The sequence below is a fragment of the Acinonyx jubatus genome, chromosome C1, assembly GCF_027475565.1.
Source record: "Acinonyx jubatus isolate Ajub_Pintada_27869175 chromosome C1, VMU_Ajub_asm_v1.0, whole genome shotgun sequence".
In the NCBI taxonomy this organism is placed as follows: Eukaryota; Metazoa; Chordata; class Mammalia; order Carnivora; family Felidae; genus Acinonyx; species Acinonyx jubatus.
In genome coordinates this window covers 30,210,493-30,232,384 of record NC_069381.1, presented here as the reverse complement: position 1 = coordinate 30,232,384, position 21,892 = coordinate 30,210,493, and the positions used below count along the sequence as shown (strand labels likewise).

The following is a 21,892-nucleotide window of genomic DNA, read 5'->3' as shown; positions in this document are numbered from 1 at the left end:
GGAAGCCAAAGAAGCATCCCAAAGCAGTGGATGGAAAACTTGGCTGAGCACCAGGGCACTTGAAGTCCGGAATTCCACAGAACTCAGATTAAGACTTCACAAGGCCCTGAAACCACTAGGTGCAGAGTCTACTGCACTGTGTGCTTAGGCAGAAAGATGCGGTTTCATCTTTATCATCCTGATAATAAAAATATTTCCATGTGTGACCATTAGTATTTATCATTTTGAGGCCTTTCGAATCTTTCTGTTCTCAGAAATTGAAAATACAAGAAAGTGGGCTGAAGATACAAGAAACGGATAGCGCTATCTCCCCAGTCAGTTGTTCCTAGGTTTTGTTCTGTCACTTGTTTCCTAGACAGACAGATTGTAGACTAAATGACACTCGTTGGTAATTTGATGCAATATCTAACTGAAAAATAATCAGAAAATCTAGTATTAGTTTCTTACTCACTAGTTAGCTGCACGGTTTAGCCATCCTGGACATAAGTTTGCTCATTTTATGAAATAGATGATATCACAACTGTTCCACCTGTGTCACCATGGGTGGTCAGCAGCAGATCTTTATAACTGATAGAGCTCGGTCAAATGTATGGAATTGTGACTTGATATTGGTGCCAGAAGGCCATTTAGATGCTCTCGCCTACCCCTTTTACACAACAAGGGTGCAGGTCCAGAGGGCTGGAGACTTGTGCCAGGAAGTGGGAGCAACTGGCCAGAATGTCTACCCTCACTGGCAACGCAGGCTGGAGGGATCTGATGCCTTTTAATTTTAATAGAGTTGCCTTTTATCACAGTGATTACCTTGAAAAGTCTTGGAGTCCTCTGTTCCTGGGATGGTGGCAGTTGTCTGCACAGAGTGATGCTTTATATCCTTGACCGAAATATGTTTCTCTCTTGCAGCTGAGCGGGCCTTGGATACCATGAACTTTGATGTGATTAAGGGAAAGCCAATCCGTATCATGTGGTCTCAGAGGGATCCCTCTTTGAGAAAATCTGGTGTGGGAAATGTCTTCATCAAGAATCTGGACAAATCTATAGATAACAAGGCACTTTATGATACTTTTTCTGCTTTTGGAAACATTCTGTCTTGCAAGGTAAGCATTGATTAAATGATTTCAGTAGAATAATCATTGACTCATGAAAACAAGATAAATACCAAATGGGGAGCAGCCTTGGAATTGGGCGATGGGATATTGGGCGATGGTAATTGGCTGGAAATGGCTCCAAAGGCTAAAAGTTCCCTGTAGATAATCTTGTGTCACAATCCAGTATAACCAGCAGGTGCTTTTGTTTCTCTGTTTATTCTTCCCTCTGCCTGAAATATCCTTTCTGTTTTCTACCTTTGGAGGGCATTGAAGAGTTTATCTTTTCTGGGGGGAGAAGTAGAGCAGTGCCTCTGGTCTCCAGGCAGCTATACTTAGTCATCTCAGAAGTATAAATTCATCCTCTTCCTTCCTTCCCTTTGCACCTGTTTTTGTGGAGAATTTAGTACAACTGGTGTGGTGGTGGTATCTGACTCCCTACTAGACTGAAATTGTATTGTGGGCTTGGCCATTGATCACTTTTTCTGCGGCACGGTGGTTTTGCACCCAGATCTCAATGTTTTTTTAATGAAATAAAACATTTGGACTGGAAGCAGCCTAATAGTGGCTGCCATTTGTAAATGGAACATCACTAGGTCCCTTGTAGTGTGCTCACTATTAGGAAAAACCTTATCTGCTGGAGTCTCCTATCTTTTGACTATGGATGGGCTAGCGGCCTCTTGGACACAGGAGACTCTGAGGAGAAGGTCATGTGGTTGTCAAATACCTGGAGATGCCAGTGGTGCTAAAGTGGCCCCCCCTTGTCTTTGACAGGTGGTGTGTGATGAGAACGGCTCTAAGGGTTATGCCTTTGTCCACTTCGAGACCCAAGAGGCTGCTGACAAGGCCATCGAGAAGATGAACGGCATGCTCCTCAATGACCGCAAAGTGTGAGTGTCCCAGTCCGGAGCAACAGCCATCGCATGAGCCAGCCGTGGCCCCACCTCGGTATTAACTGGCACACACAAGGCGGCTACTGGTTCTCTCGGCCCAAGTGTGGCCTGCTCCTACCTCTCCACTCCAGGGCTGGTGAGTCTCCCTGCCCGAGCCGTGGCAGCCCTTTTGACTCGCCAAGGTGGGCTTCCTGCCCAAGCCATGGCCTGCCTGCCGCCTCTCCCTCAAAAGCATCATTCGTCCGTGGGTTTTATGAGCATCGGCAACTGGGGCTTGCTAGAAGGCAGCTCTGAGCCCTTTCTGAGCAGGGGTCTTGGCCAGCGGCAGAGTGGAGAGGGCCCTGGACTGACCAGGAGCTGTGTACTAGCCATGTGACCTTGGCCTTCCTGTGATTCAGGTCTGTCCGTGGGGTCATTTGCTAGGAGTTGATGCCAAATTGTCCCCAGATCTCCACTTGGCTAACTTATGACTCAGTGGCCTTCTCATACAAGGCTGGCTCCACAGTAATGCTTAATTTGGTTATAATGAAAAAATCTCTGATTGCAGAAGACGCTGTTAATAGTAGACCTTCTCGCTTTGGTATGGTTATTGCAGAATGGGGACAAGAGAGTCTTAAGCCATTCAGGGAGAGAGAAGGGACAATAAGTCTTGGCTATAACAAGCAAAAATCATTTCTGTCCTTTGTGTTGAACAGACTAGGGGATGGATTGCATTGATAATGTGTATGTGGCCAATGGTCAAGTCTTCCAAAGGTATCACTGGAAAGAGATCTAAAGATATTCAGTGTGTGGATACATTTTCCCATTAAGTGCAAACACCAGAATGTGCGAAGTGCAAAAGCAAAGGCTACCTCATAGTTCACTCTAGCAATCTCACCCCTAGGATTAACCACTGTTAACAGTTTGGTTTGTATCCTTCCAGACCTTTTCTATGCATTTACATAGATGCACAGAAATGAACGTTTTAATAATGGTCACCAGGTTTCTTCATGAAGGCAGTGTGATGTGGTAGGAGTAGCCCTGGTCTGAGCCAGGAGTCCTGGGACTGATCCTTGCAGGACAGTCCTGCCTCTCTCTTTCTGCTGGGGAGTTGGGGCATCTCTGAGCTTGCTCTCTTGGTGGTTGGATGGGGACTTGTGTGTTTTAACCTCTCCTGTCAGTCTTTAACCTGTATTCCTTTGGGCCCCTGGAAACCTGATTTGTTCTTCTGGGTAGTCACTGTTTCCTATGATTTCTTTTTAGGTTTGTGGGCAGATTCAAGTCTCGAAAAGAGCGGGAAGCCGAGCTTGGAGCCAAAGCCAAGGAGTTCACCAATGTTTATATCAAAAACTTTGGGGAAGAGGTGGATGATGAGAGCCTGAAAGAGCTGTTTAGTCAGTTTGGTAAGTTGGGCTTCTTTGCCCCATGTGCCCCCTTCCACAGTTCACCAGACCTAAAACGTGTGGCTCTTAGTTGTTTAAGAGACAAGGGCACCTAGGCCCAGAAGTAAACTACCTTGTGTGACAGGGTCACAGAGTAGATAGGAATAGACTCTTGGCTTTATCCTACCTTGTCCCAGCCCCAGGGCCTTTCCAGTAGCTTGGTCAGAACTAGAAGACCAGGCACCGTGCCTCTTTCTGGACCCCATCTGGGTTCAGCAAGAATTGGCTTCATTTGGACACTTAGAGAAGCCTTCTCTCCTTGAGCTGCAGTAGAGATGGTGTTACTAATAGTTCTGTCCTTTGGTAATAGGTAAGACCCTAAGTGTCAAGGTGATGAGAGATCCCAGTGGGAAATCCAAAGGCTTTGGCTTTGTGAGTTACGAAAAACACGAGGATGCCAATAAGGTGAGAGTACCACAAGGGTCGGGGAGAAATTTTCAGGAAGTGGCCCCTGAGTGTGGTCAGGCCTGGCTGGTAAATAGAGTAGAACTGGAATTGCCCGGGTACCGTAGTGATGCAGTTACTGGCCTGAGGGACTTCTCATGGTAATACATCATTTACCTGTTCCCAAAGCACCGGGCATGTAGCCTGTCACCTCAGCTGTTCGGCCCTGTAGGTTGAAAGAGTAGGATGGATGTTTGCTTCCATTCATAGTGAGGGGACTCCGTCTTCCCTCAGGAGTTGCTGACTTGATAACAGGGCAGCAGCTATTTTTGTAGATAAAGCATGGTGCTGGCCCTTGACATACATCACTCACTGCCCACAAGAGAACCTGAGAGACTTAGCTACAGCCAGATTATAAGCCTTGGCTCATGTCTGCCATGCTTGTATTTATAAAACTACCATTTTTTTTCCTGTAACATATGGACCAATAATCCATTTAAGTAGTAACCCCCTTTTACTCATGAGGAAGTTTGGATTTGCTTAGCTGGCTTCAGAAATGGAATTAAACTAGTTTTTAACCCTGTAGGAAAGATTTCCTTCTCTCCGAATGTTTGGTGGGACTTTGAGGCCTCCAGGGCAAGGGCCCAGCCTCTACGTCTTAGTTTTAAGACCTGTGTTTCCTCTTTAGGCCGTGGAAGAGATGAATGGAAAAGAAATCAGTGGGAAAGTCATTTTTGTAGGCCGCGCACAGAAGAAAGTGGAACGGCAGGCCGAGTTAAAGCGGAAATTTGAACAGCTGAAGCAAGAGAGAATTAGTCGGTATCAGGTGAGAGGTGGTCTCAGCACAGCCTCCCCACTGAGGGTTTACTGTGCAGTCCCGACAAGAGCGCCTTTCTGTTTATCAGCCTTTCTCTTTGGGAACTGGGAAACTGCCTCTTCCTCTCCTTTCTCCCAAGATCCCCAGGTTTGGAAGGATATACTTACCAGATACAGCAGTGATTCTAGAACAAGGGCAAAAGAGATTGATGTATTATTTAGGGACTCACTCCCGGAAGCCTCAGTCTATTGTTCTTAGTCATGTGGGTTCTTTTTACTTAAATGATTGCCTTTTGTTGGAATGGTGGCAAGAGCCTTGCTGGGGACAATGAATGGTCAGAGCATTCCAAACCCTTATTGAGGGTCCCTTCAGAAACTGCGGCAGAAGTCTCAACCCTGAGCCTGCATCAGAGTCCCCTTTAGGGCTTGTGAAAGCATGGCTTTCTGAGCCCCAGAATTTCTGGGGTCCTGGTCTGAGAATTTGCTTTTCTAAGAAGCGTCCAAGGAGGTGGTTGCTGCTGGTCTGGGGACCACATTTTGAGAACCAGTGTCTCAGGGCATCTATAGGGTACAGATGTGCATTAACTGTGGCCCCTCTGCTTCAGGGAGTGAATCTCTACATTAAGAACTTGGATGACACCATTGATGATGAGAAGTTAAGAAAAGAGTTTTCTCCTTTTGGATCAATCACCAGCGCTAAGGTATTTTATACTGTGGTTTGGAGATTGAAAGTAGAAATTGTAATTTTTTTTATTTCATTGAAGGAGTGGAATCTAAATTGTGTTCGTTGCTGAAAATAGCTATCACATTCATCTAGCATAATTCCTCCTGGCCTCCAATATTACGCATCTGAGTATGTGCTCTGGAGAATGGAATTTCATTAGGTTAAATGGCACCATCTCTCCCAGGCACTGAGGTATGGAGGTGAATCTGAGCAGTCCCTCCTGCCAACGCCCCTCAAGCACCTGAATCTTTCCCATTCTTTGCTGCTTTGTGCTGGTGTGGGGACAGATGGTGCAACAGTATGAGCAGAGGAAATCCAGATGGGTTGTTTTCCATTTGTCTTGGGGCCTGTCTCTACAACTCTGCCACACACTTTGTCCTTGAATGAAGGTGTTTGAGGACTTGGGAGCTGGGGTTAGGAACTTCTGTCCTGGCCTTATAAAAGCTAAAGGCACACAAAGAGGAGTGGAAAGATGACTCTTCCACATTTTGCCATGTGTGTCGTCTGCTTGGTGGTGTTTGATAGTCCTATCAACTGATACAGCAGGGTGAGTGAGTATGAACCCCCTTGTGGAGATAAGGAATTGGGAGTCCTTGGGCAAGAGTACACTCGTTAGAGGATGGTGTGCCGCACGTCCTTGGTCCATAGCGGGGGTGTGATGGGAGTGGATGGCGTGTGAAAGTTTTGGGTTGTAGCCTTGAGGCACATGCTGTTCCTGCTCAGCAGAGGTGCAGCAGGTGTCAGAGTCTTTTCAGGGATGAGAAAGAGGCCAAGTGGTCTGGTAAAAAGACTTTGGTGTGACCCTGTCTTGGCCCTTAGTTTAAGTCGTGCACAACCTGGGAGCGTTGTCAAAGGAACATTATCAGTTGTAGCAGAGTTGACCAGAGGCCACCCTGTCGGGTTCCTTGTTTCCTTGGCCCTTCCCTCTTATCACTTCCTTCACTGGCCTTCCATCAGTGTGAAGAATGATGGTCTCTCCTTGCTTATCAGCACAGTGCTTAAGTTGGCAGGAAAAGAACAAAAGAACCAGGTCTTTCAAGTTTCACAGCCCCTGTTTTCAAGATCAGGGTGTCATGTTTTCATACACCGTGTTGGCCCATCTCATTGGTAGAAAGATGTTGGGTTGATATGCATCCTTACTCTCATGTCCTCCACCTCAGGAGGCTGTCCAGGCAGCGAGCTAAGACACAAAATGGTGCCAAGCATGCCTCGTCCTGTTGCTACGATTATTTCTGAGGATGTAGACCAGGGAAAGCAATAAGTCACCTTCTCAGGTGAGGATAAAGAGCTATCCATGAATGACTAGCTGTATGTGGGAAGAGAACCAGTAGACATGTGGTTTTGTGGTAGTTTGCCTTAGAGGTCATCATGGACATTGAGGCTCACAGAGGGCAAGTAAATGTTAAGGTCATGCAGCTTAGAGATTAGAGTTGGGACGAGAATCCCAGCTGTCTCTCCCAGCTGGCCATCTTTCTGCTGTTGGATTAATGGTGGTGGTCATTGGTTTTGTAATTCCTGCCCGCATGTGGTAATTCAAAACCATATCCTAACCTTGATAAGCAATGATTAAGGTTTTGTGCACCAAGGTCTTGAGCAGATGAGTTCTGCAAGTAAATAGCTTGACACTGCCCAGATTTCTAGTGGGTAGCCAAAGGTAGCTATGCTTCAGGTATCAGGAAACATCTTTTGAGTTCCTGGTTTAACCATTAGCTATGTCATAGTGTTTGGAAACTTTAGGATCACCCGGAGATGTAACAAAGTGAAAATGCCTAGGTCCTGTCCTTAGAGGTTGTGACTTAATTGGCCTGTGGGACATCCTGGCACAAGGCTGAGAACCCTTATCCTACACTTGGGGACTCTTGCGGCAGGACCCAGGGTTTTTGACTCTTAATAGCTGTCCCCCAACATAGAACACTTTTTCCTTAAGTAGCTGGTCCCTTTGTAGGTAATGTTGGAGGATGGGAGAAGCAAAGGGTTTGGCTTTGTCTGCTTCTCATCTCCTGAAGAGGCGACCAAAGCGGTCACTGAGATGAATGGACGCATCGTGGGCTCCAAGCCGCTGTACGTCGCCCTGGCCCAGAGAAAGGAAGAGAGAAAGGCTCACCTGACCAACCAGTATATGCAGCGGGTGGCTGGAATGAGAGCACTTCCTGCCAATGCCATCTTAAATCAGTTCCAGCCTGCAGCTGGTGGCTACTTTGTGCCAGCAGTTCCACAGGTGGGTCTGCTTGTGTTCATGGATATTTGGAACCTGCCCCCTGACAACTGCTCCGGCAGCCTGTGGTGGTGGGGGAGAGGGGTTTTGGATATTGGAGTTCAGACTGTTGGAGTTAGGATCCATGAAAATGAAGATATTTCTCTTCTCCCTCCCTCTTCCTTCCCTGCCCCCCAGTTAAAAGAATCCCCATTAACTGGCCTTGCGGCTGCCGCGCCCCCCCGCCTTTGAGTAGAGAGTTTCTGCTTAATTAGCCTTGGGCCTGGCAGTAGGATGAGATCTTTCATGTGGATTCAGGCCCTTCAAATAAAAGGGCTCGGATGCTCTTTCTTGCAGGCTCAGGGAAGACCTCCGTATTACACACCTAACCAGTTAGCACAGATGAGGCCTAATCCACGCTGGCAGCAAGGTGGGAGACCTCAAGGTAGGTGGTGGGGAACGGTGACTTGGTCACCCAGGATAAACCTATTCTGGTCTCCCCGCCTCTCCTCCTTGCCCCCTCTGAGGCACAGCCTAGGTTGTGGTCCATATGCTTGATTAGTGATGCACAAGTTTTTGTCTTCACCAGGCTTCCAAGGAATGCCAAGTGCTATACGCCAGTCTGGGCCTCGTCCAGCTCTTCGCCATCTGGCTCCAACTGGTAATGCTCCGGCCTCTCGTGGCCTCCCTACTACTGCTCAGAGAGTCGGTGAGCAAACTGGCCTTGAGAAGCGTGGCCTGGGGAGGAGGGAGTCAGGTTGACTAGCTTCTGCCCAGAGTTGGTCACTTCGTTGGGCTCATGTTCGAGTTCTGGTTCTGTAATCTTAGCTGTGTGCTCTGGTTGGTACTTAAAGAGCAGAGAAACCATGGGAGTTCTAGGGCTATGTCGGTGACTTAAGATTTTTTTGCTCATTGGTGACTCATGTGAAAAAGGTTAATTATAGATGCTTGTTAGCTGGATGACTACAGAGGCAGCCTATTCTTTTGGGTGGGGTTGGGAGATTGAAGGAAACTGTTGTTTACAGAATGTGTCCTGTATTCCAAGAGGCGGGAAGAGTTGTATGTTATCTGTTGGCTGTTCCTCGAAAGTAGCAGTAGTGGCTCCACGTGTGATGTGTTGTGTGAACATGCTTTGGAATTGCTCCTTCCGTGGGACGTGGCCAGTTGGACCTCTGCTGCCGACACTGATGTGCATTTGCTGGTCTGTTGTAGGGTCTGAGTGCCCGGACCGCTTGGCTATGGACTTTGGTGGGGCTGGTGCCGCCCAGCAAGGGCTGACTGACAGCTGCCAGTCTGGAGGTGGTATTGGATGCACACAGAATGGGGAAAGATGGGATTTGACGGGTCTTTGCCCAGACTGATTGGCTTTAATTTTACTTATTCTTTTCCTAAGGTGTTCCCACAGCTGTGCAGACCTTAGCACCTCGTGCTGCTGTTGCTGCTGCTGCTCCTCGGGCTGTTGCACCTTATAAATACGCTTCCAGTGTCCGCAGCCCTCACCCTGCCATCCAGCCTCTGCAGGTGAGGTCTACCAAACGGAATGCTGAAAGGATCTGCCCTGTTTGCATTTGATTGAAAAGATATCTTTGCTTTGATTCCTTCAACAGCCATTAATGCCTGCTCTGTGTCAGGGTGTTGTGTTTTCTATGATGACGCTGCCTTTTAGGGGCTTTCTTTACTGTGAGGGAAAGGGGCTGGAAAGCCTTCCCCCCCATAATAATTTACTTAGAAATGCCCCAGCCTCAGAAACAGCTGGTGCTTCTGCCTTCCTTTTTACAACATGTGTGCTCGCTTAGCTCTTTGAGCTTCTCATTTCCACTGGCTGAGTTGATGCTTAGCCTCTCTGTAAGATTGGTACATTAAGGCAGTAAAGAACTTCATTTTACAGATGAGACATTCAGTTTCAGAGATGTTAAGTTGGGGTTGGGGGATTAGACCCAGAACTCAGTAGTAATTTGCTTAGAGGAGCCACACTTAACACTTAGCCTTGTGACCCCTGAGTTGCCTGCTCCTACTTCATGCTCTCTAAATTGGAGATGCCTCAGAACTTTGCTTATGTAGCTTTTGCCTACAGGGCCCTACTTTTAGAGTTGTGACTGGCGTTGACAGTGTATGTTGGTAGTCCTTAAGCATTTGATAGAATAAAAACATTTGATATGGGGTGCCTGGGTGGCTCAGTCGGTTAAGTGTCCCGACTTTGGCTCACGTCACAATCTCACGGTTCGTGGGTTTAAGCTCCACATCAGGCTCTCTGCTGTCAGCACAGAGCCTGCTTTGGATCCCCTCTGTCTGCCCCTTTCCTGATCACTCACATGTGCCCTCCCTTCCTTCCCCCCCCCCCCCCAAAGAAATAAGTAAACTTTAAAAACATTTGGTATAATAAAGTGATGTGGGATATAATTATAAATGGAATCACTTGATAATTGTTGAGTAAGAAAATAAACCTACAAGGCTCATGTCTTTTCTAATAGCATGCTGTTTCCTTTTTTTTGTTTTGTTTTGTTTACTTTTGGGAGAGAGAGCACAAGCAGGGGAGGGACAGAGAGAGAGGGAGACACAGAATCCAAAACAAGCTCCAGGCTCTGAACTGTCAGCAAAGAGCCTGACACGGGGCTCAAACCCATAAACTGTGAGATTGTGACCTGAGCTTAAGTCAGACACTTAACCGTCAGGTGCCCTGCATGCTGTTTTCATTGTAGTTGGTTTTTGTTTATGCTGTGTACCCCTCTGTTGCTCATGTAACCCCTTCCTCCCCAAGACCGCGATTAGTTCCTTGGCAGCAAGGACATCCACCTCTCTCTCTTTCACATAGTAGGCTTTGAGAGCAAATGGTCAGGTTCATGACCATCAAATGTCCTTTCCTTGATGCTAACCTTCTGCCTCTCCTGATTCCCAGGCACCCCAGCCTGCGGTCCATGTGCAGGGGCAGGAGCCCTTGACCGCCTCCATGTTGGCTGCAGCACCCCCCCAGGAACAGAAGCAGATGTTGGGTGAGTGACCCATGTGTTGGCAGAAGAGGGAGCCAGAACCTGGTACTAACCTGGATACCCGTGTCCATTCTTTACTGGGATTCAACCTGGTTTTTAATTAAATATTCTTCCCCCAGGAGAACGTTTGTTCCCACTCATCCAAACCATGCATTCAAACCTGGCTGGAAAAATCACAGGAATGCTGCTGGAGATTGACAACTCTGAGCTGCTGCACATGCTGGAGTCCCCTGAGTCTCTCCGCTCCAAGGTGAGCTGGTTTCTAGACCCTTCGGCTTTCACTTGTTCCGCCTGGGAGGACGAGGGGTGGCCTTGGCATCCTGGTTCAGCAGAGAGACGGAAGGCTGCTTGTGGGGTGGGTATTGGGAAGAGCAGGCAGCACCAGGAGACCCTACTACTGGATCTGGGCACCAGGGAGGGGTGGAGGGCCTCTCCTCAGATGTCACTGACCACCTGGAGATTCCTCACAGGTGGATGAAGCTGTGGCGGTTCTACAGGCTCATCATGCCAAGAAAGAAGCTGCCCAGAAGGTGGGCGCTGTTGCTGCTGCTACCTCTTAGACAAGGAAAAACCGTATGTTTGGCTGTTTTTGTTTTTTGCAATGGTTTTGACTTGTGAAGATCTTCCTAAAAGATTAGGGGCAGCATATAGAGCCATGTTTCTGCTATTTAACCTGATAACTTGGGCAGGCTGTCACCCGAGGATTTTCTATAATCTGAAGGAGTTAATTTGGAGAAAAGAGAGAACAGGTTGTAAATTATAAGGAGCAAACAGGGCAGTTTTCTCCATAAGGAGCACCTGGTTAGATCTTTTTCAAGAATGATTTTTTTTGTTTAGATGGATATACAAGGTGTTGTCATAATCTGATCCCACAGCCTCATTTCTGTGAACATCTCCCTGGTTTGGCTTAAGGTTGGTGAGGTGAGCTTGCGTGTGAAGCCACTGCTTAGCTCTGAGAACACAACGGACACAGGCCCTGTGTAAGGTGGGAGAGGCGGACACACCTGACTACAGTTACAGGGTGTGGTTTTAGTCAATTCCTGGACCTGGAGGCCATGGCCCCCATCTGCAGAGTGAGTGAAGCTTAACTAGGACCTCTGACAGGGACTGGTGGGTGCCTCTCCTGGTGGAGGAAGGAGAGAACCAAATAGGCAGAGGCAAGGGAAAAGGGCATATGGTAAAGGCCTGAACACTTTTCATTGGGGATTTAAGCAAGTGAACCATCACTTTGGGTACAGGATGGCCAGGAAGGGTGCGGGGTGGGGCTGTATAGTAAGTACATAGCCTCAAAGTGGGTGACTCTGAGTCAGGGGTGCCTCTTTGAGAGGACATTTGCCAACGGAGACCTATTTTGGTTGTCATACCTGGAGATGTGTTACTCACATCTAGTGGGTAGAGGCTAGGGATGCTGCTAAAACATCCTGCAATGCACAGGACAGTCCCAACACAATCGTCCATCCCACATGTCAGTAAGCACCGCTTTCTACAATACCTTCTATAAAGCCAGAGATTTCAGTGAATCTCTGCGCTTTTTCTGATTATGTATTTATTTGTGTTGGTGCTTTTCTTTTCAGGATTCAAAAGCCAAATAACCCCTCCTGGAATTCAGCTCAAGGTTTGAAGATTTCTAGCGTGTCCTATGGACCTCAACACCAAGAACCACAAATTGGAAATTTAATAGGTCATTTTGTATCAAAAGGTCAATTATGAAGCACCTACCTAGAGTTTTTCAATTAAAAGAATATATTCTCTGGGTTCTGCTATGGCCCAGACAGTGTTAACTTTTTTTTTCTATTGTGGGTTTTGATTTTTTTCCCCCAGAAATTGGTTTTATTTGATGTACCCAAGTCTTAAGTTTCTCAATAAAGAAAAAAAATCTCCGTAAAACTGCCTGTCCTGTTTCACTCTGACCAGTTTTACCCTGTTAAATTCAGTTATCACTGGAAGTAACTTTTAGTATGTATAGCCTATCATCCTTTCCTGATGGTTATAAACAGACTATTTTGAGTTAGCCAGGTATACAGAACTGTCCCGTTGCATTGTTGTGGGAGGAGTTTTATAATGGACCTCCATTTAACTTACAGGGAACAGAAGTCTGGCACGGGAGAATTGGGTACAGGTTGGGGTTGGCACATGAATGAAAGCTGTATGGGGAGATCAGCAAAACCCGGCCCCTCCCTCCTTGGATGTGTTAGCTGGGGTTTGTGGGTCCCCTTTCCTACATTCGGTTGATTATGCGGCTAAGATTTCCTCTGGCACTGGGAAAAGGCTTGGTGGCTAGGTCTGAGTGGCAACAGCAAGCAAGTGCTGGAGTCCTAAGTGTGTTGTGGTTCCTTTAGTCCTCAATTCTCACCTGGCCAAGGTCAACCAGTCTACTTGCCCTTACTGTCCTCCAGGAACACTTTCTCCTTTTCCTTGAAACCTGGCAGGCTGTCTTTTCTCAGGGCCTTACCCAAGGTATCATTTTGCTTGGAATATTCTTCTTAGCAGGCTCCCCATTTTCTTGAAGGTCTGGTTTCACTTTAAATTAACTAAGGCCTGATCTGCACAGCAAAGGAAATAAGAAAACTAGGACAATCTGAATGGGAGAAGATGTTTGTAAATGACATCTAAAAAAGGCTTAGGATTCAAAATATATAAAGAACTACAACTTGGGGCACCTGGGTGGCTCAGTCAGTAAAGCATGCAACTCTTTAACTTAGGATCATGAGTTTGAGCCCCACGTTGGGCATAGAGCCTACTTAAAAACACAAGAAGTGTTGGCAAGGATGTGAAGTAGGAACCCTTAATGCACTGTGAGTGGTAACCCAGCCACTATGGAAGACAGTAAGGAGGTTCCTCAAAAGTAAAAATAGAACTGCCCTATGATCCAGTAATCACACTACTGGGTGTTTACCCAAGAGTAGGAAAATACTAATTCAAAGGGATACACGTACCTTTATGTTTATTGCAACATTATTAAAATAGCCAAATATGGAAGCCCAAGTGTCCATCGACAAATGTACGACTGAAGATGTCGTGTATATATACAATGCAATATTATTCAGCCATAAGAGAAGGAAATCTTGCTGTCTGCAACAACATGGATGGAACTAGAGTATAATGCTAAGCAAAATAAGCCAGAGAAAGACAAATATCCTAGGATTTCACTCACATACGGAATTTAAGAAACAACAAAGACCAATAAAGAAGTAAACCAAAAACAGACTAACTATAGAGAACAATCTGGTTACCAGAGGGGAGATGGGTGGAAGGATGAGTGAAACGGGTGAAGGGGATCAAGGTTACATTTATCTTGAGCACACAGCAATATTTGGAATTATTGAATCACTATATTTTACATTTGAGACGAATATAACACTTATGTTACACTGGCATTAAAATAATTAGAAACAAAGGCCGGATCTAAAGTAGATTCTTCTATTTCTTGACTTCCCCAGTTAATGCCGCTATGTATTTGTGATCTCTATTCTGAGTGCCCTCCAAACATCCGCCGCAGGCCACTGGCCAGGAGCACAGCGGCTGCGCCAGCGAGCGAGAGGTCGGGTCCGGGGGCGGGGCCTGGTTTCGGCTTCCGGCGGAAGAGCCAGGGAGCAAGATGGCTGCCGACAAGACCGTGTTGTTCGTTGCCGAGCTAGCGTGGGTTTCTCTTGTGGCTCTGCCCCCTCAGCCTGTGAGCAGCGCCCGCGACTTGACGGCTCTGCTGGTCCTGGCGCTGCCCAGAGCCCTTTCCCTCTATGATCTTGGTCTCGGAGAGTTGGTAAGATCTGTTATTGTGACCTCAGACCGCATTCCAAACTCTCAAGCCCATTCATTCCATAAACTCCGCAGCCCTGACCCCTTAGAGGAAGGAATTCACCGAATAGTTGGGGAGTTTTGGGAACAGCCTTACTGCGCGGGCTGGCAAGCCTCATGATGTGACCATAAAATAGACAATGTTGATGAGGGTCGAGCTGAGGGCTTTGGGGAATGAACACTCACTCCATCAGGAGAGGTGAGGGCAAACTTTCTGAAGCGCAGAGGCCAAAGCTGGGTTTGAAAGATCATGAGTAAAGCTGTGGCCTGAATGGAGGGCAGCAAGAAAAGAGCCCGGAGAGGAAGTAGTCCAACATCTGGGACTTGCGTTCAGGGAGGAAGGCTAGATAGGTCGGCAAGGCTCAGACCTTATGAAGGTCTTATTATATGCCGTGTCAAGGAATTTGGGCTCCGTCCTGTGGGCGTTGGTGAGCTTTTGGAGACTATTAAGCTAAGCTGGATAGTGATGTGATCCGATTTGCACTTTCTTGGAATCATTCTAGTAACTATTGAAGAGATTGTGAAACTGGAGGCAGTGAACCTATCACAGTAACCAAGGGCTAGATGTAAGTCTGAAGGGGGATAGGGGAAGAGTGTACCTCACCGGTCATTTTGTATACCTAAAAGACTGGGGACTCCTTCTTCTCCCTGTGGCTGTCTTGCTAACAGAGCATCTGTACCAAGAGTATGGAGGGCACTGGTTCAGAAGGCACTTCCTCTTTGCTGGTGGGCTGGCAGAGGAGGTAGACAACAAAGTTCTTCGTGTTACTTTTATTTCTGTTTGGAGACATCATGGATAATTAGTTTTCCCTGGATTATGAAACAGGTGAGTTCTTTCAATGTCTCTCTTGTTCAGATTCCTAATGTCGGAAAAAGAATTTGAGAAGAATTTTAAGTCATGTGCATTGTTTACGGTTGATATGTAATGAAGTTCAGGAGGATGTCTCTCTAGGTCAACGTGACTATGATCTTGGTGATGGAAAAGGAATGTTCCAAGGACAACAAGGCCAGGATGCTGGTGTGGCTATGGGCTGAAATTTGGATTGACAGTTTGTTGGATTTGAAGAAAGGCTTTCTCCACATTGGAACCATTTGGGGGCTTTGATATTTGATCATTTAATATATAAACTGTATAGTAAGATTCAGTAGGAAGCTAGTTTTAGAAAAATCTTGAAAGGTCTGAGTAATGTTTCACACCCCCATGTTGGGTAGCTATACCCCACCACACCTGCTGCCCAGACTTCCCTTATTGGCCGTTGTGATTTTAAATAGCAGCAGGCAGCAGGAAAGTTCAGCTGCAACAGTGGCAGGGCCTTGGACTCTGCTCATCTGGGGGAGTTTCCCTTAAATTGGTGTCGTAGTTATGGTGCATATTTCTATTTGATCCTTGGTTGTAATTTTCTAAGATAGGAGTTTTAGAACCAGCTGTGCCACTAATTCTGGGTTGATAACTCTCTGAGTTCTTCATTTCTTAAATAAAACAGTAAGACTGGCCATTGGGGGCTCGTCTATCCCTGAATTCTATAAATTAGTAACTCTTGTTGCCCTTGCTTTCTGCCAGCTAACATGTTTTCCTGAGGACAAGCATGAGGCTCCTTCACTAATAATCACTTAACGCCGTAGTGAGGTCAGCGCTCTGTCCTCCGTTGGTGTTCAGTTGGAATGAATAATTGGTAAACAACTTTGTGTACTTTCTGTATGTCTTATAAACAAGTTATTAAAATGCTTGGAAAGTAACTTAAGCCTTAAATTCTGTTGTGGTAGAATTGGATACTACAAAGTTTAAAAATTTAGTTCACTATTCAGCTATGTTTATTTAAAATGAACAAAATAACCTTAATATTTCTGGAAGCCCTGTTGACTAAACTAAGGAAACCCTAAAAATTACATTTTCATTAAAAAAATTTTTTTTTAATGTTTATTTTTTTTGAGAGCGAGTGAGAGCAGGGGAGGGGCAGAGAAAGAGACACACAGAATCTGAAGCAGGCTCCAGGCCCTGAGCCATCAGCACGGCGCAGGGCTCAAACTCGTGAACCGCAAGGTCATGACCTGAGCTGAAGTTGGATGCTTAACCAACTCAGCCACCCAGGTGCCCCTAGATTTTCATTTTTTTAAATGGCGTCTGGACATGGCATGTTTCCTTCTATTGCTCACATACTAACGATCTGCTGTTGTGAAAAGCACCAAAGATTTGCTCTTGTTGAGTTTGAATTGGCAGAGGTAAGAAATTTTCCTTGTTTAGTATTTGGTGTTGCCTATTGTCATTGGCTACAAAAGGTGCCACTTTCCATTTGGGTGGATGTAGTAGATTCCTGGGGCTGCCATAACAAACTACCACAAACTTGGCTTCACACAAGAGAAATTTATTCTCACAGCTGTACCTGCTCTGGAGGCTAGCAGATCTACATCAAGGTATTGGCAGGACCATGCTCCCTCTGAAAGCTCTAGGGAAGAATCCTTCCCTCCCTAGCTTCTGGTGGCTCCTGGCAGTCCTTGGCATTCTGTAGCTTATAACTGCATCAGTCCAGTCTTTGCCCCTGTCTTCACATGGCCTTGTTCCCCACATGTGTCTGTGTCTCCTCTACTTACAAGAATACCAGTCGTTGATTGGATTTAGGACCACCTTAATGCAGTATGGCCTCATCTTGACTAATTATGTTTGCAAAGACCCTATTTGTAAATAGGGTCACATTCTGAAATTTGGGCAGACCTGAAGTTTTGGGGCATATGATTCAACCCCCAAAACCCTGGTTTGGTGGTGACAGTTGCCAAGGGACAAGAAGTTCTGGTTGAAGGAAGGCTCACCAAGCCAGGCTCATAGCTCCCCTCATGTAGTCAGAATGTGGAAGACAGATCCTGCAGAGATCTGTCTCTGCCTTCTAGAGCCTGCATTGCTGGTTCCTGTCTCCTGTGTGTTTTCAGGTTTCTGTGCCTGAGCACACATCCTTACATCACCAGCTCTAATAAGCAGTTAGTACATATACTTTGTTAAATGCATATAATCTAGGGAGGGAAGGAGGGAAAGTGTGGGTTTTTTTTCCATGTGTGTGCTACTGAGTTTTTGAGTGCTAACCACAGGAAGAGTTGGACTACACACATGAACTCTTAGATTCTCTTAGCAGGATGCTACAGCGGCCATCGACAACATGATATGGCTGAGACTCTTTGCTTTTTACTGAAGCTATTTTTTGATGCTACTTTAGAGTACATGGGACCCTCAGGTGCATATTGTGTTTCCAGTTTCCACAGTCTCAAGTTATCTAGGAAGCAAAAGTTGTCATTATTTGAAAGTATTTACTGTGAACTGGCTACTTATGAAATGAATTCTTATTCAGAAATCCTTCCTATTTAAATGTTTGCATAAATGCCAACCATCTTTGTTGGTGAGTCTCTCCCTGACACTTTGGTGTTTTTTTGTTTTTTTATTAAAAAATTTTTTTTAATGTTTACTTTTGGGAGCAGAAAGAAACAGAGCATGAGTGGGGGAGGAGCAGAGAGAGAGGTGGGGGAGACACAGAATCTGAAGCAGGCTCCAGGTTCTGAGCTGTCAGCACATAGCCCGATGCGAGGCTCAAACCCATGAACTGTAAGATCATGACATGAGCTGAAGTCGTACATTTAACTGACTGAGCCACCCAGGTGTCACTTGTGGGTTTTTTTTTTAAATGTTTATTTATTTATTTTGAGAGAGAGAGAGAGAGAGAGAGAGAGAGTGTGAGTGAGCAAGCATGAGAGGGGCAGGAAGAAGGAGAGAGAGAATTCCAAGCAGGCTTCATGCTGTCAGCACAGACCCCAACATGGAGCTCAATCCCATGCACCATGAGATCATAATCTGAGCCAAAATCAAGAGTCAGACACTCAACTGACTGAGCCTCTGCAGCGCCCCTCTCCCTGACACTTTTGTATCTACATCAGGGGTCAGCAAATTCAGACTGCAGGCCACATCCGTCCTGTAGCCTGCTTTTGTATGGCCCATGAGCTAAATAGTTTTTTATATGTTTAATGGGTTTTGGAAAAAAAGGGAAAAACATATGCAGTAGAGACTCTGTTTGACCCACAAAGAAATATTTACTGTCTAGGGGTACATGGGTGACTCAGTTAAGAGTCTGACTTCAGCTCAGGTCATGATCTCGTGGTTCGTGGGTTCAAGCCCCACATAGGGGTCTCTGCTATCAGTGCAGAGCCCACGGTGGATCTCTGTCCCCCTCTCTTTGTCTCTTTCCCACTCGTTTTCTCTGTCTCTCAAAAAGAAATAAACATTACAAAAATTACAAACAAATGTTTACTGTCTAGCCGTTTACAGAAAGTTTGCCAGCCTCTAGTCCAGGGCAATATACTGCAAATAGAGTGTAAAAGGATTGCAAGGTAAACTTGTGAATCTGGCATAAAAGACAGGGTTTCATGGAAAACTGCTGTGGTTGGCTGTAGTCAACAAAGTGTAAACTTTTGAGTCATGGCTCAAAAGTGGCTCTAAGTCAAGTTAAACCAGAGAAAACCTGTAAGGTTTGTTAGGCTGAGTGCTTCAAAGAAAAGTGGTTTAAATTCCTACTGCTGCCGTAACAAATTACCAAAATTTAGTGGCTTAACAACAACACAAATTTATTATCTTAGAGTTCTGGAAGTCTTAAGTCCAAAATGTGGCTCACTGCATGAGCAGGACTACATTCCTTGTGGAGGCTCTACGGGAGAGTCTGTTTCTTTCCAGCTTGTAGAGATTGACCTCATTCCTCGGCTTCTGGTCCCTTCTGTCTTCAAGCCAGCAGTGGCCAGGTGAGTCTTTCTCACCCTAAGTCACTCTGAAACTAACTCCCCTGGCTTCCTTGTCACATTTAGAGGATCTCTGTGATTACACTGGGAGCACCTGAATAATCCAGTATAATATCCTTATTTAAAGGTCAGCAGACCAACGAGCGATAGCCTTCCTTCCTTCTTGCCATATAATATTACATATTCACGGGTTCTGGAGAATAAGATGTGGACACCATTGGGGGGGGGGTGTTATTTTGCCTACAACAAAACTCTTATATGTTTCTACCCTCCCCTTTTTTTATCTTTATGATAAACCTTTCTTGTCTTATAATCAGTCTTTATGATTAAATATGAAATAAGGGTATTTCATGCTATCATTCAGTCTTTTTCTTAATTGCTATAAGTAAAATTAGTACTTGATTCATCTTTGTTTCTAGGAACAAAGCATAGCTATAATTATAACTTAAATGTTACTAATTAAGGAATCCTATTTCATATTTTTTTAGTTTTCATGAAAAGGCCCAAAACAAACCTTTTTTAAAAATCTTGGGGTGCCTGGGTGGCTCAGTCAGTTAAGTGTACGACTCTTGATTTCAGCTCTGGTCATGATCTCATGGTTTGTGGGTTGGAGCCCCGCATCGGGCTCCATGCTGACAGTGGGGAGCCTGCTTGGGATTCTCTCTCTGCCCCTCCCTCCCTCCCTCTCTCTCTCTTAAAAATAAGTAAATAAACTTAAAAAATAAACTACCCAAGTGTCAGTTGTTCTTGGATAATATTCCTGTACATCCATGTTTTCTGTTACTTTTTCATCAAACATGTCCCCCACCAGCCAGCAATACTATTTCTTTCCCATTTAGTGCTGATCTTGACTTTTTAAAAATGGACTCAATACATGGTAACTGCATTTACCCTTATAATTTCAGAGTTCTGAGCTCAGATTCAAAGATCATGCCAGCACAGATCTTCCTGTTGGTGTTGAAAGAAAAGAAATGTGTAGTGGCTCAGGGACACTTTATGGTTGGTTTTGTGTTTAGCTTGCCATTGCGGGGTGTGGGCTCCCAGCATAGAATTAATCATGAGCAAATCTCAGACTTCTTAGAAGTAAAATGGAAGGTCTTTTATTAACCTTACAAGGTTTAAGCAGCTGAGTTGTATTGCAGTCATTTTAGAATGAACCTGAACTCTTTGGGTGGACAATTTGTGTCCGTTTAGCCAAACTAGTGAGCGTTAAGGAAGGCTCATTCAGACCAGGCAAGCGGGGCAATCACAGATTCCCAATCACATCCTCAACTTTGGCCTCTGTTGCCTTTTTATCCCTGTTTTACTTCCTGCTGTGGTGGGAGTATATACACGGGTAGAGTGGTGTACAGGGGAGGGGAGAATGCAGCTCCTCCATGGAAATAGACTTTGAGATTCTCTGCAAAGCTAGAGGCATGGTCTCTGTGAAAGTCTTGCTCCGGGATGTAGACATACACTGTGCCCTTTCGGCCTTGACAGTGGTTGGAACTTCCTTTTGGCTCGGCTTAGTCCTCCCTTGTTACTCTTATCTGCCTCTGCTGAGAGCTGGACTTGAAGGCCTGACATTTCCCAGTGACAGCTTCCCTTGTCCGAGAGGTAACTTCTGCCTGTGAGAGCCACATGGTGTGTCCATTCTGCTGACAAAGTGAAGAACTGGGCACAGCTAGTGAACAGCTGGCCAATAGCCTGAATTTCTTAACATCTGTTCACTTCTTTTCCTTTCAGTGTGGTCAGGTGATGACTGGTTGAAGAAGTTTTCTGGGCAGACTCTTGAAGAGAATAAAGAGGAAGGAGGGTCGGACGGAGCCTTCCAAAGTGGAAACCCAGGAGGTGAGGTTTGAAGGTGTGTGCTTCCACAGGAGGGGCTGGCGCTTTCCACCCAGGGCGCTCCTGATGTAGGTGGCGGCAGGTGAATGGAATGGAGAAGCGTGGCTTTCTTGTCTGTGAGGGGTTCTAGGTGAGAAGTATGGTATGCATGCTTGGATACCGATTTGTGGTTGCTTGAACTAGGTGGGCTTCTGAGATGAGAAAGGACAGTGAGGACTCCCCCTCACCAGTATCCGCCATCCTCCTGACCTTTCCTGCTCCCTCGCTGAGACTTTGGCCCCAGGCTTGCTTTCTTCCTATTCCTGGCCTGATTCCAGAGAGGCCTCAATCGCTCCGTCCTTAGCCCGTTGCTGCCTGCCTCGGCACTTTCTCCTGCTTCTCGATGCACCATCCTGACCATCACTTCTGGGGATAACTTGGAGGCTCCCTCTCCTCTGTCCGCCCTCTGAGCAGCGGTGTTTCTCCAAGTTCCTCCCTTAGCCCCCCACTCCTCTCTGCCCGTTGTCCTTGTAGTTTCAGCCACTGTGTCCCATGTCTGAGCTTATTGCAGCACTCAGTGTTCTGCTCATTTCCTGGTCTCTAGTCCTCACCTTGACCTTGCTCCTGAGTTTCACGGGTTTCTGCCTGCATGTCTCCCAGTTACCATAAATCAACAAAGCATGTCCCAAGTGGATTTCCTCTTTCCTTCCTCTCTGGTTGTCCCAAGTACCCAATCTTAGCAAATTTTGCCATCTTCCACAGTCACCCAAACCAGGGACCTCGCTGTCATCTCTGACTCCTCATCACAATCCACACCTGATGCACTGCCATATCCTGCTATCATTCTCTTTTACACCTGCCTGAATCTCTTCTCTCCTGTTTACTTCTGCTGCATTGGCTTGCTGTAGCCTCTGTCATCTCTGCTACGAATAATGATGGTAGCTTCCTAGCTGGTCTCCCACCCTGGGCCCGATTCCTCCTGTCCTGAGCAGCCAGAGGGAGCTTTCTAAGGCATAGAGCTGA

The 21,892-nt window shown here is 46.1% G+C and overlaps 1 protein-coding gene and 1 non-coding gene across 25 annotated transcripts in view; both read left to right on the top strand.

The window, feature by feature from the left end:
- The window catches only part of PABPC4 (poly(A) binding protein cytoplasmic 4), a 49,502-nt gene that overhangs the window by 2,601 nt on the left and 25,009 nt on the right, over positions 1 to 21,892 (top strand). For 8 of the 24 annotated variants that reach the window (XM_053211980.1, XM_053212005.1, XM_053211981.1 and 5 more), the window contains exons 2-17: positions 901 to 1,094; positions 1,857 to 1,972; positions 3,218 to 3,357; positions 3,707 to 3,801; positions 4,469 to 4,606; positions 5,202 to 5,297; positions 7,266 to 7,538; positions 7,872 to 7,959; positions 8,104 to 8,223; positions 8,727 to 8,813; positions 8,908 to 9,035; positions 10,411 to 10,504; positions 10,621 to 10,751; positions 10,972 to 11,074; positions 12,076 to 15,122; positions 20,789 to 20,893. In XM_053211980.1, coding sequence (XP_053067955.1) covers positions 901 to 1,094; positions 1,857 to 1,972; positions 3,218 to 3,357; positions 3,707 to 3,801; positions 4,469 to 4,606; positions 5,202 to 5,297; positions 7,266 to 7,538; positions 7,872 to 7,959; positions 8,104 to 8,223; positions 8,727 to 8,813; positions 8,908 to 9,035; positions 10,411 to 10,504; positions 10,621 to 10,751; positions 10,972 to 11,061 — 1,790 coding nt within the window. In that variant the 3' untranslated portion in view covers positions 11,062 to 11,074; positions 12,076 to 15,122; positions 20,789 to 20,893. Of the gene's footprint in view, positions 1 to 900; positions 1,095 to 1,856; positions 1,973 to 3,217; positions 3,358 to 3,706; positions 3,802 to 4,468; positions 4,607 to 5,201; positions 5,298 to 7,265; positions 7,539 to 7,871; positions 7,960 to 8,103; positions 8,224 to 8,726; positions 8,814 to 8,907; positions 9,036 to 10,410; positions 10,505 to 10,620; positions 10,752 to 10,971; positions 11,075 to 12,075; positions 15,123 to 20,788; positions 20,907 to 21,892 lie in introns of all 24 variants that reach the window. The other 16 variants (XM_015087457.3, XM_053211995.1, XM_053211976.1 and 13 more) reach the window with 14 other exon arrangements.
- On the top strand, positions 5,558 to 5,692 carry LOC113599691 (small nucleolar RNA SNORA55). The gene has a single exon (XR_003420604.1). It is a non-coding gene; the product is annotated as a small nucleolar RNA SNORA55 (small nucleolar RNA).